Source organism: Leptosomus discolor, chromosome 16 (assembly GCF_034619465.1).
Source record: "Leptosomus discolor isolate bLepDis1 chromosome 16, bLepDis1.hap2, whole genome shotgun sequence".
Taxonomy (NCBI): domain Eukaryota; kingdom Metazoa; phylum Chordata; class Aves; order Leptosomiformes; family Leptosomidae; genus Leptosomus; species Leptosomus discolor.
In genome coordinates, this window is record NC_141406.1 from 15,625,902 (window position 1) to 15,640,571 (window position 14,670).

Here is a 14,670-nt window from a genome sequence, read left to right on the forward strand (position 1 = left end):
TCTTGCAGTGCTGCTGGTGAGCAGAACAGCTTTGGCTGGCACCACCGTAGCCGGTGCTTGGTTGCCCTCCTGAGCAAGGTGGGTTTTGAGAGGATACAGACAGTGCAGCTGCCTGGCTCTGGTGGTGCATCATCTCATCTCACCCAAATCCTTGACATCCTGTGCAGCAGTGGATGTTCAGAGGTAGCAGAACACATCTTAATTTCCACCGTATTCTTTACTGTAAATATTTTGTTTTCAGGATGTGGGTGACATGAACATTCAGCAGAAGGTCTGACTGTTCCTGACCAAACCAGATCGATAGCAGCCTCTAAAAACGTACTTCTGCAGAGACCAGCTCAGTCACTGGAGGCATTTATTTTATTGTAGCTTTTATTTATATGAAGTGACTCTGTGGGAAGTCCCACTACAAGGGCTGAAATCAGACCTGGGTCTGCTCTCCCGTTGCCCTGGCCCTATGTGCTTTGGTATCTGGCTGCTTCCCCCTGTTGGAGGGGGCAAAGGAGTCTGAGCACCCGGCTGTCGGCCTCGCTGCTCGGTTACCTGCGTGTCTCCCTACCAGAGAGGAGGAGTCTGCCAGGGTCCTGCCTCCAGCGCCCCCGAGGCTGGGTCTAGCGAGGAGGCCCACGCCTGGGAGCATCGCCGCAGCCGGGTTGCAGGGAGCTTGCTGTTCTGCAGCCCTTTTGGCCAAGTGACCGAGCTTCACCTTGGGACGGGACTGGGCAGAGGAACACGCTGGGGACTCTGCGTCTGGCTCGCTGTGAACAATTCCCCAGGGTTACGAGCGCGGCCAGAGATATGGGAGATGGTGTGCTTCGGTACCAGAGCCTTAATAACCCGCAAAGGCTTGGCAAGAAGCGTGGCAGGGAAAACTGTGACTGTAAACATCACTGAATAATCTTGAGTACAGGTTGTATGGTGACTTGCCTGAAAAAATCCAGCCAGGTAAAACAGAGTTGTGAGTCAATATTGCCTTAAACTAATTAAACCCAGAGTTATTGATTTGCTCCAGATCTCTGCACCTCGGTGGTTATCGTAACTGCTGCAATGTTTGGCTTGCTCCACCAGTAGAAATGACAGCTGGGGCTGGGTACGGCTGTGAAGCTCTGTTACGGGAAAATTGGACTTTGAGATGAAGCTTAACCCTGGGAATTTTGTGGCAGAGAGATCTAAGCCTGCGTCCCTCATTTGGGGTCTGGGCGTTGTCGGATAGGTAAGGGTTTGTTTTCATTTTTGAAGGGGGTGAAAAAAGCGGTTAGTCAAACAAAATTTTAATAGCAATGTTTCGGCAGCAATGGAGCTGGCCAGGCCGAGGGGAACCGAAGGAGAGGCTGAGACCTCTGGAATGAGGAGCCTCACTGGAGGTACAGGGGTGCAAGCTCAAATCTCTGGTCTGAAGTGGGTGCACCAGGATTCCTGATACTCGTGATGAATGCCGTAACCCAAAGACTCTTCTCAATGCCTTGGATCCGGCTTTGGAGACGGGGCAAGGAGGAAAAAAAATTCCTTTCCTTGTAATTCAGACGTGCACATGAAGCAGAGAGGGACTGGCTCACTTGCTCAGGCGTTGGTGGTTGTGTCCAGACTGGCCTGTCACCTGTTGTATTTTTGGAACTGCACTTGATGCTGTTGAGTTTGGGTGGGCACCGTGTTGTGGGGTGTCCCTGTGACCCTACTCTCCCAGAGCAGGGCTGACTTGTCCTGTGCTCACCGCTGGAGCCAGGAGAAGTGTTTTTATTGTGGAATACTTTATGATATTCCTCTCGAGTTTACCTACAGCTAAATTATTAGCTGCTGTTTTAATTTCCGTTCTAATAAAAGAAAAAGCAAACATCTCATTTTCCTTAGACTGGCTTTAGATAAAGAGCAGGCAGCTTCATCTGTTGAGATTGTTCTGGCTACAATATGAGAATTAACATGAAAATGCTGGAATGCAGCATGTTCAGAGGCTGTTCAAGGCTTCTCTGTGGAGCGAGCCAAACGTGGGTTAGCTGGCGTTCTTCATCCCCACAGTGTCACAACCCAGCTTCACTTTCAGGAGAGGCCCCGGGAGCACCGTGGCAGATGGCTGCTGCTGCGGCGGCATTTGTGATTCCCCGATGGCTGTGGAGGGGCTGGGGTCTGGGTGGGAGAGTGCTTCGGGGTCTGCAGGCAACAGCGTAGGAGACCTGCCGAGAGTTTTGGGGTTCTCTGGCCTGCAGCTGTCCTACAGATGCCAGCCATGTCCATTTATGGGCAAATGTAAGATTGTTTTGCTTGAAAACCTTCTCGGTATAACGCTTGCGTTCTGTTACCAGACCACATCTATCTGTCTGGCCCCGACCTGTTGGGGTTGTTTGTTGTAGAGCTGCTCCCTTTCTGCTCTAGCCCTTCACGTCAGGCGATGCCCCTGTTGCAATGCCCTTCCCACTCCTCTTCCTTTAGATATCTTTGATTTGTTTTGTTTAGTGTGATAACCTCCATCAATACAGTGCATTGTTGGGGTTTTTTTTTCCTTTTAATGAGTAATTTTCCACTAAACTGTGTCTCTTGGAAGGTTTTTTTTGTGTGTGCCTTGAGAGCGCAGGTTGGTTGTGCTGTGTTGGCACCAAGGTGCCTGGCCAGAGCCAGCATCCCGCTGTGCTGGTGGCTCCGCAGGCACTGAGTAACCAGATGGCCCCTGCCCCGCAGCAGGAGGTCCTGCGGTAGGTGTGACTGCGGGCCTTGCACCGGAGCAGCGAGACGACAGCTTGTGCAAGAGGTGACTGACAAATATTTGAATATACTGCTTAAATTTGCATGTGTTCTTCTGGTTGAATCAGGAGCTGGTAACTGTGTAACTATGTGCATTGATTCTCAAGTGTATTTGGGGGGGTTTAAAATACAGAAAATGCCAGCGTTGCCACGAGAGTACGTTTTGTATCTGTGTGTTCATCATTTTCTAGTCGATCAGTTGGATATGTGAGAAAGAAATGCCCGTGACCCGCTGACAGAGGAAGCTCAGCCTGGCCGGGTGAGGGCCGTGAGCTGTCTGGATGAAGGCAGCTCAACCTGCCGGGGAGCCTAGTTTTGGGGAATCCCTGAGGGCCTCAAGGCGTGCGCCACCGGACCTCTCTGCCAGGTCTGCAACGAGGGGGTGATCAGTGATGGTTCTTGGGCCAGCCAGGGTTTCAAAGGGAGGGAACCTGGTCTGGCTCAAGATGTCCCTGCTCGCTGCAGGGGGGGTGGACTAGATGGCTTCTAAAGGTCCCTTCCAGCCCAAACTATTTTACGATTCTCTGGATTGGCATGTCTTTGTTGGAGGTGGAGGGAAAGGAGGAACTCTGTTTTGGTGTGCACCTGGTTGTGGTGGACAAGAGGTGTGTGCTGCTGCCCGTCTCTAATTCACCGCTGCAGCCAAGGTCGAGGGGTACGCCTCGCTGTAACGCAGCAAATGGAAGGGAGGGGCTCCTGTCCTGTTGCTGGTACTTGCTCTGTCCCCATTTCTGTTTCAGTGTTCCTTCTGTGGTTGAAGTTCAAAATAAAACACTGCTGGAGCCACGAAGCCTGAACAAGGACTGCAGCAGCCCCCTTCTGTGGTGCTCAGCACCGGAGGCAAAACTGTACGTGGGGCATAATGAAATGGTGGGCTTGCTGGCCTCGCCTTGCTGGAAGGTGCCCTGATAAAGGACAGCTGCTGGTTTTGGCCACTTGCCCCAATAAAGCACTGAGGTAGAAGAAGGAGCTTTTTTGTGGGTCTCTGGGAGCAGAGCCCTCCGCGCCCGAGGCATTCCTGCAGCTGGAGTTGCTGCCTCAAGCGCAGAGTCGGGATGTAGGAGCTGCAGGAGCTGTATCGTGCTGTGCCGAGGGGAATTCCGAGTCCCGAGGTCCACGTCTCAGTGATGTTCCCTAGTTCCTGACTCACTGTCAGCTCCTCGGAGCTGCCAGGGTACAGGTGAAATCACTGCGCGAGCCCTGCTCCCCCTGGGCTCACGAGCAGGCTCTGGTAGTCACCCAGCACGTCGGAGCAGAGCAGCGCTGGGAGCTGACCTGATTGCTTTGACAAGCAGGGAGATACTTTTGGCTTTAGATATGACTTTTTACTTAATCCATAGTCGTAAAAGGATTTCCTTTATGGAGCTGTTAGCGGTGCATAACTGACCTTGATCATATCTTGCGAAGGAGTTTTAATTCCCCAAGTGATGCCATTAAAAGTCTCTCATACATGCAAGGTTTGTTTGGCCAAGTCTTGACCTGCTGTTTTTCCCTCTTTCCTGTGCCTTTGGAGAGAACATCTTGATAAGCAGAGCCTCTCTGACGCCCACATCCCTGCACTGTGAACCCTTTCCCCTGCGTTTTCTGAAACCAAAGAGTGAAAAGCGAGATGTTCTAGCGGTGCTAGGAGCTGAGATCCGGGCATGCTGGCAGTGCTGTATTTAGGAGAACCAGTTTGGAACTGCATATTTAAGGACCAAACATTCAGCTGGGCTTTTGCTGATTTCAGCAGGATTAGGGTGACAGCTGCGGGGGGAAGTCACCGCCGCTCCGAGCAGGGCAGGACAGGCTGGCTGTAAGAGGCATGGCACCCGGGGAGCAGGACCGCTGGGGTCTGCCTGCCGTGTTCCTCTCAGGGCTGTGGGGCGATGCGGGGGGGACAGGCAGAGGGATGGCAGATCCTCTGGCCTGCTGGTGCGAGCCGGCAGGGCTCAGCCGGCGAGGCTGGGGCGGGCACGGTGTTGAGGAAGCCGTCGGCTGGCGGAGCTAGGGCGGTTCACGGGCCCATCAACTGGGGCTGCCTCCTTCATTAACCACCCCCGCTGCCCCAGCGCTGCCTGAGCCGGGCTCAAACCTCCCCCAGCGCTAAACTCCACATCTCCCCTGTGCAGCTCCTGCATCCCACAGAGGCGCGGGGGCAAGTGGGGATGACGCTGCTTGAGGGCCGAGGCAGCTCTCGGAGCTGCTCTGTGTTCCCTGCTCTGCCCTGCCCTGATCACAGGGCCGTGTTCCCCCACATCTTCCAGCTTTGAGGGCTTTCCATGCGGGATCCAACCCTGCAAGTCGGAGCGCCCCCAGTAGTATTTCCCCAACCCTGTGGGTGACCCCGCCCTATCTCCGAAATGGGTCTGAGGGGGCTGTATCCTGCGAAAGGGGTGCTCTCGGTGGGAGGAGGAGAGCTGGGCAGCGTCGTGCTGGCAGCGGCAGGTACTGGTGGAAGAGCAGCAGTGCTGGGGTGCTTGGATTTCTTGCTCTGATAGTCCTTGACTCCTCAGGCTCCTCTGAGCTGCTGCTGCGGAGTAGCTAGGCAATCCTGGGAGCTTCTCCAAGGCTGGAGTCTGTTCTCTGCAGCCTGCTTAACCCGGCAGGTCTGTCTTCCCATCATGTATCAGCAAAAATTACGCTCCTAATTTATGTAGGTTCCTATTTATCTTCTTCCCCTAATTGTGCCCCTGATGTGCAAGCTACATGGCAGCTTCCTTTCAATGAACTGCACTGAAGTGAGTGCTGGTAGCCTGCCGCGAGCAGTAGAGACGCAGTCAGTCGGAGGGCAGCCTGATGGCCTTGTTGTGCAAACAGCATTCCACGTGCCAGGTGAGCAGCGGTAGTTACAGTTGTTTGGGACAGCCATGTCACCTGAAACTTGTCAAATCCCCATGAAATGAAAGAACATAACAATACTGTAAAAGCATTAAATACCAGATTTGATTACCTTTACTAAGATGTCTTTTGTCTAAATGATGGTTGATTCCCGCAGTTAATTCTGTGCTCATAGTTTTACCACTTGGAAGTTTCTCAAAAACAAAACAACGCTTTTTTTTTTTTTATACCTGACTTTTTGAAATAGCTGGTGATGCTCAGCAAGCAAAGCTGCAGTGATTCTCTGTGAGACCCTCACGTGCTGTTAGGGGTGGTTAGAAAAGTCAGCGAGCAGAGGGGGTTTCCTTACAGACACGAGGCAAGCGGAGCATCTCGCCCCCACTCCGACACAGCTCTCCTCACTCTGGTCTGTGGCTGAAATTCAGCGTTTTCTCTAACTGGGCCTCTGTTCGACAGGTGAAGCAGATCATGGAGGAGGCAGTCACGAGGAAGTTTGTGCATGAGGACAGCAGCCACATCATCTCCTTCTGTGGTGAGTCTCTGGTGGGGGGTTGTTGAGATGAACTGGGGGCTGGAGCACCCTCTTCATGTTGGGCTTTCCTCCCCCTGGCGCTGAGGCTGTGGTCGGTGTGTTTCCTCGGGGCACACTCCAGCTCTGGGGTGTCGTGCTGGGGCTGGGGAGGTGGTTGGTGCCAGAGGATGAGTCGTTCTGGCAGCGGTCTGAGTCCCTGAGGTCTTGCTCTGTGCTTAAAATATATTGAGATGTGTCAGAAGAGGGAGGGATGTTGGCAGTGTGTGCAGTCACTTAAGGAATACTAGAAATAATCTTTTATTTTTAATTCCCTTGAGAATTGATTCAACAGAAAGTCTGTCAAGTCCAAATATTTCTTTGCTATTATGGAAGATGAATTTATGGAGAGGAGTCTTCAGTCTGCCTGCATGCAGGAGGAGAAAGGCTGGAGGCTGCTGAAGAATGGAGTTTGTGAAAGATCTGCTCTCATACTGTGCTCATGCTGTGTCTGCTCAGCATTGCTGCTGCCAGGGACTTGAGATGGGGCTGTGGACCTTGAGATGGGGCTGTGGACCTTGAGATGGGGCTGTGGACCTTGAGACGGGGCTGTGGACCTCGCAGGGTCCTTGGCCGAGTGAGTTTCTTCAAAGGGCAAAGCAAGAAACTCCCATGTTGTCCCTGGAGCTGCCAGGGAACCTCTCTGCTGCTCTGCTCGGACACCACGAGCACTGGCTTCCAGGTGAGGGGGTGGCAGCCTGTGCCCGTTTGGAGCCTGATCTCTTGCTGGGCCCGTCGCTCTCGGCAGAGACGCTGGCTGAGTTACAGTCCGCTGCGTTTCCGGCACGCCCGGGCCGGGGCCGTGTGGCTGCTGCTGAGCAGACGCTGCCGGCAGCGTGCGGAGGGGGAGCCGCACTCCTCAGCTCACAAATAGCTGAAGGGCAGCTCGCTGATTCGGAGGCTGGGAAGAAAACGACAGAAGGGATGATCACTGGCTCTTGAAGACGTTGCTCCGAGAAGGCTCGTGCAGCGCTGTCACCGCTGAGTAAAACTGTAGCATCCACAGACATAGGCATAAAAAGGAAAGAGAAGGGAGCTGCGAGGTCTCCTTTTCTGCTTTGGAGAAGAAAGAGGCTGCCTCCTGCCTTTGCTCCTGGGCCCTCGCGTAAAAGACATGCAGATGCTTGTTTCAGGCCCGTGTGCCTTTGTATGCTGTCGACCAAATGGCATCGAAAGAGCAGAACAGACTTCGAGGTGTGACTCATTCTCTGCTTTTCTGTGCAGCACGAGGCTTCGGAGCCTGGAATTATTTATAGCTTCCTGCGACATGGAGATGAGGCATCCAGGCACGAAGGGCTCGTTGGTTCCTTCTGGCTTCTTAATGGATGCTGCTGCACTTTCACTGGTTTCTGGTGTCCACACCTTCTGCTCTGTCTGCTGTTGCTCTCTCATTTGAATGGTATGTGCACCTTCCTCGGTGGTGTGGCTCTCCGCGAGCCAGGTGAGCTTATAAATAACCTCTTTCCCCAACAAGCAGAGCGTGCTGCGAGCCTGGCTCTGGCTAGGCAGACCTGCCCTTTCCTCTGGGGAGAGCCGCCCCCCTCATCGAGCCCTCCTCGTCCTCTGCGTAGCCAGTGTACCGCAAACCCCTTCTGATGAAACCAGTGGTCTGGCAGGAAAGGGCAGCTGCCCGGTTTTGCCTGCGAGGGAAGGGTTCGAAGCAGACAAACGCGAGTTGGCATCTGTCACGTTCGCGCTGCCCTGGGAGGCTGATGGAGAGCCAGCAGCAGGGCTGGGGGCCTGCGTGAGCGGAGGGGTTTGTTGTCCACATCGCTGCTGAGACTGCCTTCGTGCTCACCCCCTGAGTGGTTTGACTCATGACAGGCCAGAGCGCTTTCAGGATCTCAAAAATGTCTTTAGTTGTTTGCCAAGAATCAAAACTGCCACCTTACCTGGGTGTAGCTGCACAGAACCCCTGCACCGTGTGTCTCTGCTGTAGATTATATCCGTAGGGATGGGGAGGATCTCTTCACAGTGTCTGTTTGCAGCGGTGACAGCAAGTTATGAACTGAGCTTGAAAAATCATAAGGTTCAAAAAGAAACTACCATTACCCCTGCATTTAGCACGGACAAGGTCTCCATCCAGCGTCTCCAAATGGCTGGTGTGGGGTGAGCAGGACCTGGGTGGCCCAAACGCGTTGCTTTTCTGCTGTTAGCACAGGACGTGTCTCGCAGCACCTCGGCTGCTGCACGCCCGCCCGGCCCGCTCGGCGCTGAGCTCGAGCATGGCGCTAAGCAGGGCAGAGATAACAAGAGCATCTCTCGGCCCTGGGAGCTGATGTGGATGGGTCTGCGTGAAATGTCTTTTTAAATGTCTCCACAGAGTTGGTGAGCTGTAGGGAAAAATGCCTTTCCAAGCGAAAGGCGAATCAGCATCTGCTGGGCCGCTGCGGAGAAGGCTCAGCGCGGCTGCTGTGCAGCGCCGGGGTCCTGGGGAAGGAGGGGTGCTGGCTCGGCGGGGAGCAGCTTGTCACACCCGGATCGATCGCCTGGAGAGCTGTGGGTCTGTGTAATTTTCCAGTGCTTTGATCAGCCTGTTTAAGAAGTCTGTGTTTGACACTAGACATCCATCCTGAGCCCTCCCAGGGGACTCTGGCAAACAGCTTGCCCGTGGAGCCTGGGTGTGCGCATCTTTCTGTGGAGTCATCGCCGGCTCCCGTCGCTCCCCGCTCGCTGTGTGCCCGCCTGGGGAGCCCGGCAGGAGAGGGCAGGCGGCTGGTGCTTTCTGGACACTCGCTGTGTGTCGGCGAGTGCCTGGTGCTGCCTTTCGGCCGAGCCCCGTGCAGGGAGTTGGGCAAAGCCTTGCACGGGGACTTCACTGCTGCATACCAGCTGCAAGGAGCCAGCAGAGTCACTGCTGAGCCGGGAGGGTTTCTGAAGCCAGACTGAGCTGCTGGTGTTGCCTGTGGTTTATCCCCAGGTTCTCTGTTGCCTTTAGGTTTTTCAGGAAAACATTTGTGTGAACGCTGAGATTTTCTGTGGAAAAAAGTGCCCCTTTTCCTCTGCTGCTTTAGAAACCCTCAGCGTGCCTGTCTCTCGCTCCCGAGCTTTCTCCTTCTCACCTGGACTGTCCCAGCACTAGAGGGTGGAATCTTGCTGTTCCAGCCGTACCCATCCCTCAGACTGGGCCAGAGGGAAAACTTCAAGGAGTTGTTTGGTTTCTCTGCAACCTGCAAGAAACCTGTGAGGAGAACCTCAGCCTGTTCATCTGCATAACGAAGCAATTATCCTGCCTGGAGAAGATGCAGCGCTGTTAGCTGTTGCATGTCTGATGAGGACATTTTCCTGAAGGCCAGGTGGAGATGTTCTCTGCCTTTAAAATATGTTGCCTGAGGAGTTTTGCGTCCCATCCTTCCGTCTAGCCCGTGGATTGATGGTGTTGGCTGGACTGGTGAGCACACTGGAGAGAAAGGAGAGGAACTGGTGCGCTGAGCTTGCAGAGGGACCCCGAGTCTGGCGCCCTGCCCTGTGACACTGCCACAGCCTGCTCTCTGCCCCGGGCTTGGCTGGGGCTGCTGGCCCCGGAGAGCCTGGTCACCCGAAGCGGTTTCAGACGCGTTTAGCCCGGGGAGCACAGCCGGGTGCGTCGCTGGGCAGCGCGCAGTCACGCTTAGCTTCAAGCTGTTAAGCCACAGATAAACTCTTTGCTCCCACAGGCTTAACCTGAGCGACTCTGCACGAGCGGGCTCTTGGCAGCTCCTGATCCGTGCGATTACCGCCGCGCCACGAGCCGGTCGCTACTCTGCTGGGAAGATCGCCGCTCTGGTCACAGCGGTCGTGCCGGCACAGCTCTGGAAGCAGGATGCGACCTCTGTGCACGCTGAGATGTTTCCAGCGTTAGCATCGATTTGTTTGCATTCGGGGTATCGCGTCGCGGAGCCAGATCCTGGCGTTTTCAGAGCCACGGGCTGCGAGCACAGCGGGCCGCGTCCTTTCGCCTGCTCTGTTTTCATGAACGAGCAAAGCGCTCCCGTCAGCCCTAACCCGGGCTGCTCCCTGGGCACCTCAGCACAGGCTGCTCGCTGTTGGTGGCACAGAGGTGACACCTCTGTGGTCCAAAAGCTGCACGTTCCTGTTTCATCGCCAGTCTAGTAAGGTCGCTCTGGGCTGTTGGTTGGTCACCTAAGTGAGTACACGTTAGTCTGCCCGACTAATCCCTCTCAGGTGATTTCAGGTCTGCTTTAGCAGGCACACCCTGCACGCTGCTCTGAAGTACTTACACCTTGGCACACCCACAGCTGCTGTTTACTTCCATCAATCTCATCGTTTTATTCACGTTAGTCGAACTTCTAATAGGCTTCACCAACCTCAATTTTTCTTCTTCTGTTTTGTGAAATGAAAATTGTGCCTCTGTAGGGTCAGCAGAAATGAAGACTCCGCAGGCAGAAAAGCCGTACCGTTGCCTGCTGCTTTGGGTCAAAAGACATCTGGGTTCCCTAATCTCCTGTCTGCTGAGGCAGAGGTAGAACATGGCGCTGGTTTCCTCTTGGGAAATGTTTCTGCTGTGGAGTAAGGTCATGGAGGCAGCAGGAGACTGGCTGTTGTGACGTGAGCTCCGAGTTCTCCTGCCGCTTCAGTAACCAAAAGCTTTGCTGTGTTGCAGCTGCTGTGGAAGCCTGTGTCCTGTACGGCTTGAAGCGGAGGGCGGCAGGATTCCTGCGCAGCAACAAGATAGCAGCTCTGTTTATGAAGGTGGGGAAGAGCTTTCCTCTGGCAGAGGAGCTTTGCAAGAAGGTGCAAGACCTGGAGCAGCTCATTGAGAACGCGTAAGGCACCAGCGTTGCTGTTCTCCCACAGGTCGCTCGTGTTTTGGTGGGGGTGTGTAGTTTGGGTACGGCTGTGGATCGCGATGGCCAGCTTGAGCCTCGACAGGAGGAATTGCTCGTTCAGTGGAGCAGAGTCCTGTCCTTGGCTTTCGATATCTTGACCGAACTGGTCATGTTTGTCGGAGACTTGAGTTGCAGCTGTGGTTTAAGCTGGGATGGACAAGTCTTCCTTCCTCTGCCCCTCATCTCATGCTTCAGGGGCAGCTGAGCATGTCTGCTCCTGAACTCTGTCACGGTTTATGGACCAGTGCACTAAGCCAAGTGGAACCCAGTTTGGTCTGCCTCAACGTGCAGGGCTTGAACCTGCAGTAATTCAACTTCTGTCTGAGAGTGGCTTACTCATCCTTGGACGGGAACCAGGGAGATGGATGGAGCAGCTCCCTGGAGGCAGCAATCTTTGGGCTGTCCTGAGATAAGCTGCTTTGCTTGTGAACTGCTGTCCTCGGGCACCGGTGGAAAAGGTGTGTGGGTTAGAGGACTCTGCTGAGGCAAAGGCTTGTCCTAGGGTGCCTTTACAGTGGGAAACTGATTTAGTGAAAGCAGTTTTCAAATGCAGATGTGGGCCTTCTGGAGTAGGGGGTGGAACAGCTGAAGGGAGCAGCCTCCAGAGCCCTGTCCCCATGCAGTTCCCTGGGCATCCCCCGGGGAGCCACCACAGGCAGCACCACTGAAACCCTGGCCTCGTGCCCCGTGAGGTGCCGTGAGTGCCCTGGGCTCCTGCAGTGCTCCGTGATGAGCCAGTGATGATGATGGTGATGATGATGATGATGTTGTCTTTTGCCTTGTACCTCTAAAGGCGAAATCAAGTCCAGGGCATCCCAGAGAATGTACGCAAGATGCCGAAGCTGCCCAACCTGTCTCCTCAAGCCATCAAGCACCTCTGGATCCGCACAGCCCTCTTTGAAAAGGTCTTGGATAAAATCGTGCATTACTTGGTAGAAAACAGCAGGTGAGTGCTGGCACAGGCCGACCATTTGCCCGTCCCAACTCACTACCAGCGTCTGCCCCTTCTGGTGGTGCTGGAGCTGCATCCAAGTGAGCCAGAGAAGTCCCTGGGTGGGACAGGCCAGGTGTGTTTCTCTGTGCCCAGCACAGGGACTCTGATTCACCGCTGCTGGTGGCCACCGTACACTGCCTAAAATAAAGACAGGCCACGTCTGCTCTGCTCATGGCTGGGTTGTCAGGGATTGTCCTCGTCTTCTGGAAACTGCATGCTGAGGTGTCCTGTCCTGGGGAGGTGTCATCTCCCGTCCTGGGGATGTTTTGTTAGGAGGTGGGGATGCTTGCAATGTGCTGCAGGAGGGCATCTGTTCCCCAGGAATTTCACAGTGAGCAGAAAGAGCCTGTTAAAGGGCTTCTTGCCCTCTCACCATCAAGGAGTGATACAGAAAGAGGAGGGAGGGCGTTATGGTGATTTAAAACCACTGTCTGTCATTTTATGGTCCCAGGGGGTTGAAATGCTACAGCGTTCAGCTCTGTGTTATTTCTTCTAGTAAGTACTATGAGAAAGAAGCTCTCCTGATGGACCCTGTGGATGGGCCAATTCTTGCATCTTTATTGGGTAACACTTTCCTCTGACCCTACTTTGATAGCTTGCTTTCCCACCCTGTGTTCCCAGTTCTGCAATCTGGGATGTGAAATGTGGTTGGTTTTTTTAGTAAGAACTTGAGAAAACTTAATGGCCCCGGGCACACAGGTAGCCCTGTGGAGTGCCGATGGTGCTGAGCAGTGCATGGAGAGGGACAGTCGCAGGACTGAGCTTGGGGGTTCCCTTTTCTTGCACAGGCTCCAGTAACAGTGACGGGCATAAACCCGGGTCTGGGGGGCAGCGGGGTGCTGCAGCGGTGGGCTCGGCCCGCACGGGACCATCAGGCAGGGGGTTCTCTCCTCGCTGCCGGGCCTGGCCGACCCCTCTGTGTTCTTCGCTGCCGTTACACAGTGCAGCAGCGTGTGCTGAGCCTGTGGCTGGCTGCCCACCGTCCTGCCGCCCCGCTCCGAGGTGCTGGGGATCCGAGAGGTGGCCGCAGCCGTTGGAACACCGCCGGCACCTTCCTCACGGCTGCGGTTTTCTTCTCTGCGCAGTGGGGCCCTGTGCGCTGGAGTACACGAAGATGAAGACCGCCGACCACTTCTGGACAGACCCCTCAGCTGACGAGCTGGTTCAGAGGCACCGGATCCACAGCTCCCACTGTCGCCAGGACTCGCCCACCAAGCGCCCGGCGCTCTGCGTGAGTGTCCCTCCTCCTGGGGGGCACGGGCAGCGCTCGCCAGGCGTTGAGGCCCTGTTTGAAAGGGGCTGTGAAGCCCTCTGATGGCAGAAGGCAGAAAAGTGCAGTTGCTTGAGGCCTTCAAGCCAGGAGTGCTGGGAACATGGGGGCTGCAGGTGTGCTGGACCAACGTGGCATCGTGGGGTCTCTGCCCTTTGAGAACGTGATGTATGAACGAAAAGCAAAGGCAGCTGAAGTCTGCTCCATTTATCGCAAACAAAGCACACTCCTGGGGCTTCTCTAAGGACAGAAGTGAGCTTGGCCAGAGCCAGGAATCCTCTTAGAGACCCCTCTTTGGGGCCTACAGGAAAGATGAGGAGGGACTCTGTCAGGGAGTGTAGTGATGGGAAGAGCAGTAGTGGTTTCAAACTGAAAGAGGATGGATTTAGATTAGATGTTAGGAAGAAATGCTTCACTGTGAGGGTGATGGAAGAGATTGCCCAGAGAAGCTGTGGCTGCCCCCTCCCTGGCAGTGCTCAAGGCCAGCTTGGACGGGGCTTGGAGCAACCTGGTCTGGTGGGAGGTGTCCCTGCCCATGGCAGGGGGTTGGGCTGGGTGATCTTTAAGGTCCCTTCCAACACAAACTATTCTGTGATTCTGTGACACAAAGGGAAAGATTTCTAGTAGTGATTTTCGTAAGTGTATAAGTGAGGAGGGAATGAGCCTTCAAGAGAAGCTTTTTGAAAGCGGGAGGCACCTGTGCTCACCTCACGTTTGTAGGTGGATCTCTTCCAGATTCAGAAAAGGCATTCCAGTGGCAGTATGGATGACCGGCCGTCGCTGTCTGCCAGGGACTACGTGGAGTCGCTGCACCAGAATTCCCGAGCCACGCTTCTCTACGGCAAGAACAACGTCCTGGTACAGCCAGTAAGTATGTGCTGGGGCATCTGGGCTTCAAAATGCTGCTCTGCTCCCCGCCAGGTAATTCCGTCCCAAGTTGTCCTTTGGTGGAGAAAAGCACAAGCTCATTTTTAATCTGGGAAGGTGGGGACTGGACTGCGTTTTGCTGAGGTCCTTGTGACTTGGATTCTCCCAGTGGAATGGAAGAGCTCTGCTTCTGTCTGAGCAGAAACAGGTTCCTCTCCCTGCTTGCACTTGGCCAGAGGCCTCAGAACCCTCCTCCTGTCCCTTCCTGCTTACTGTAGTCAAACAAATGAAGTGCAAACTGCTTAGGTGGAGCTGTTAAGTTTGCCTCAGCTGGGCAGCTGCCCTTGGCCCTTTTCCAGGCTGGTGAGGTGTCCTGCTGTCTCTGCTGGGAGGTTTTGCAGGGCCACCGTGGGTTTCTCACTGTTGGTGGGTAGGTGGGTGCAGGGGCACCAGGCGGGGCTGTGTTACAGTCCGGGACTGTGCTCCAGGGCACAGCTCAGCCTCGGGTAGCCTGAGGTGGTGCTTCACGCTTCTGGGGTCTTCCAGCCTGCTCTCCCCAGCTCACACTCTCCCTGTGTTTCTCTTCTCA

At 54.7% G+C, this 14,670-nt stretch overlaps 1 protein-coding gene across 1 annotated transcript in view; it reads left to right on the top strand.

Moving 5' to 3' along the window:
• The window catches only part of SGSM1 (small G protein signaling modulator 1), a 37,355-nt gene that overhangs the window by 6,860 nt on the left and 15,825 nt on the right, over positions 1–14,670 (top strand). The window contains exons 6-14 of the mRNA XM_086474017.1: positions 563–818; positions 2,567–2,684; positions 3,474–3,603; positions 6,010–6,085; positions 10,725–10,887; positions 11,744–11,896; positions 12,441–12,508; positions 13,030–13,175; positions 13,950–14,081. Coding sequence (XP_086330143.1) covers positions 563–818; positions 2,567–2,684; positions 3,474–3,603; positions 6,010–6,085; positions 10,725–10,887; positions 11,744–11,896; positions 12,441–12,508; positions 13,030–13,175; positions 13,950–14,081 — 1,242 coding nt within the window. The remainder of the gene's footprint in view (positions 1–562; positions 819–2,566; positions 2,685–3,473; positions 3,604–6,009; positions 6,086–10,724; positions 10,888–11,743; positions 11,897–12,440; positions 12,509–13,029; positions 13,176–13,949; positions 14,082–14,670) is intronic.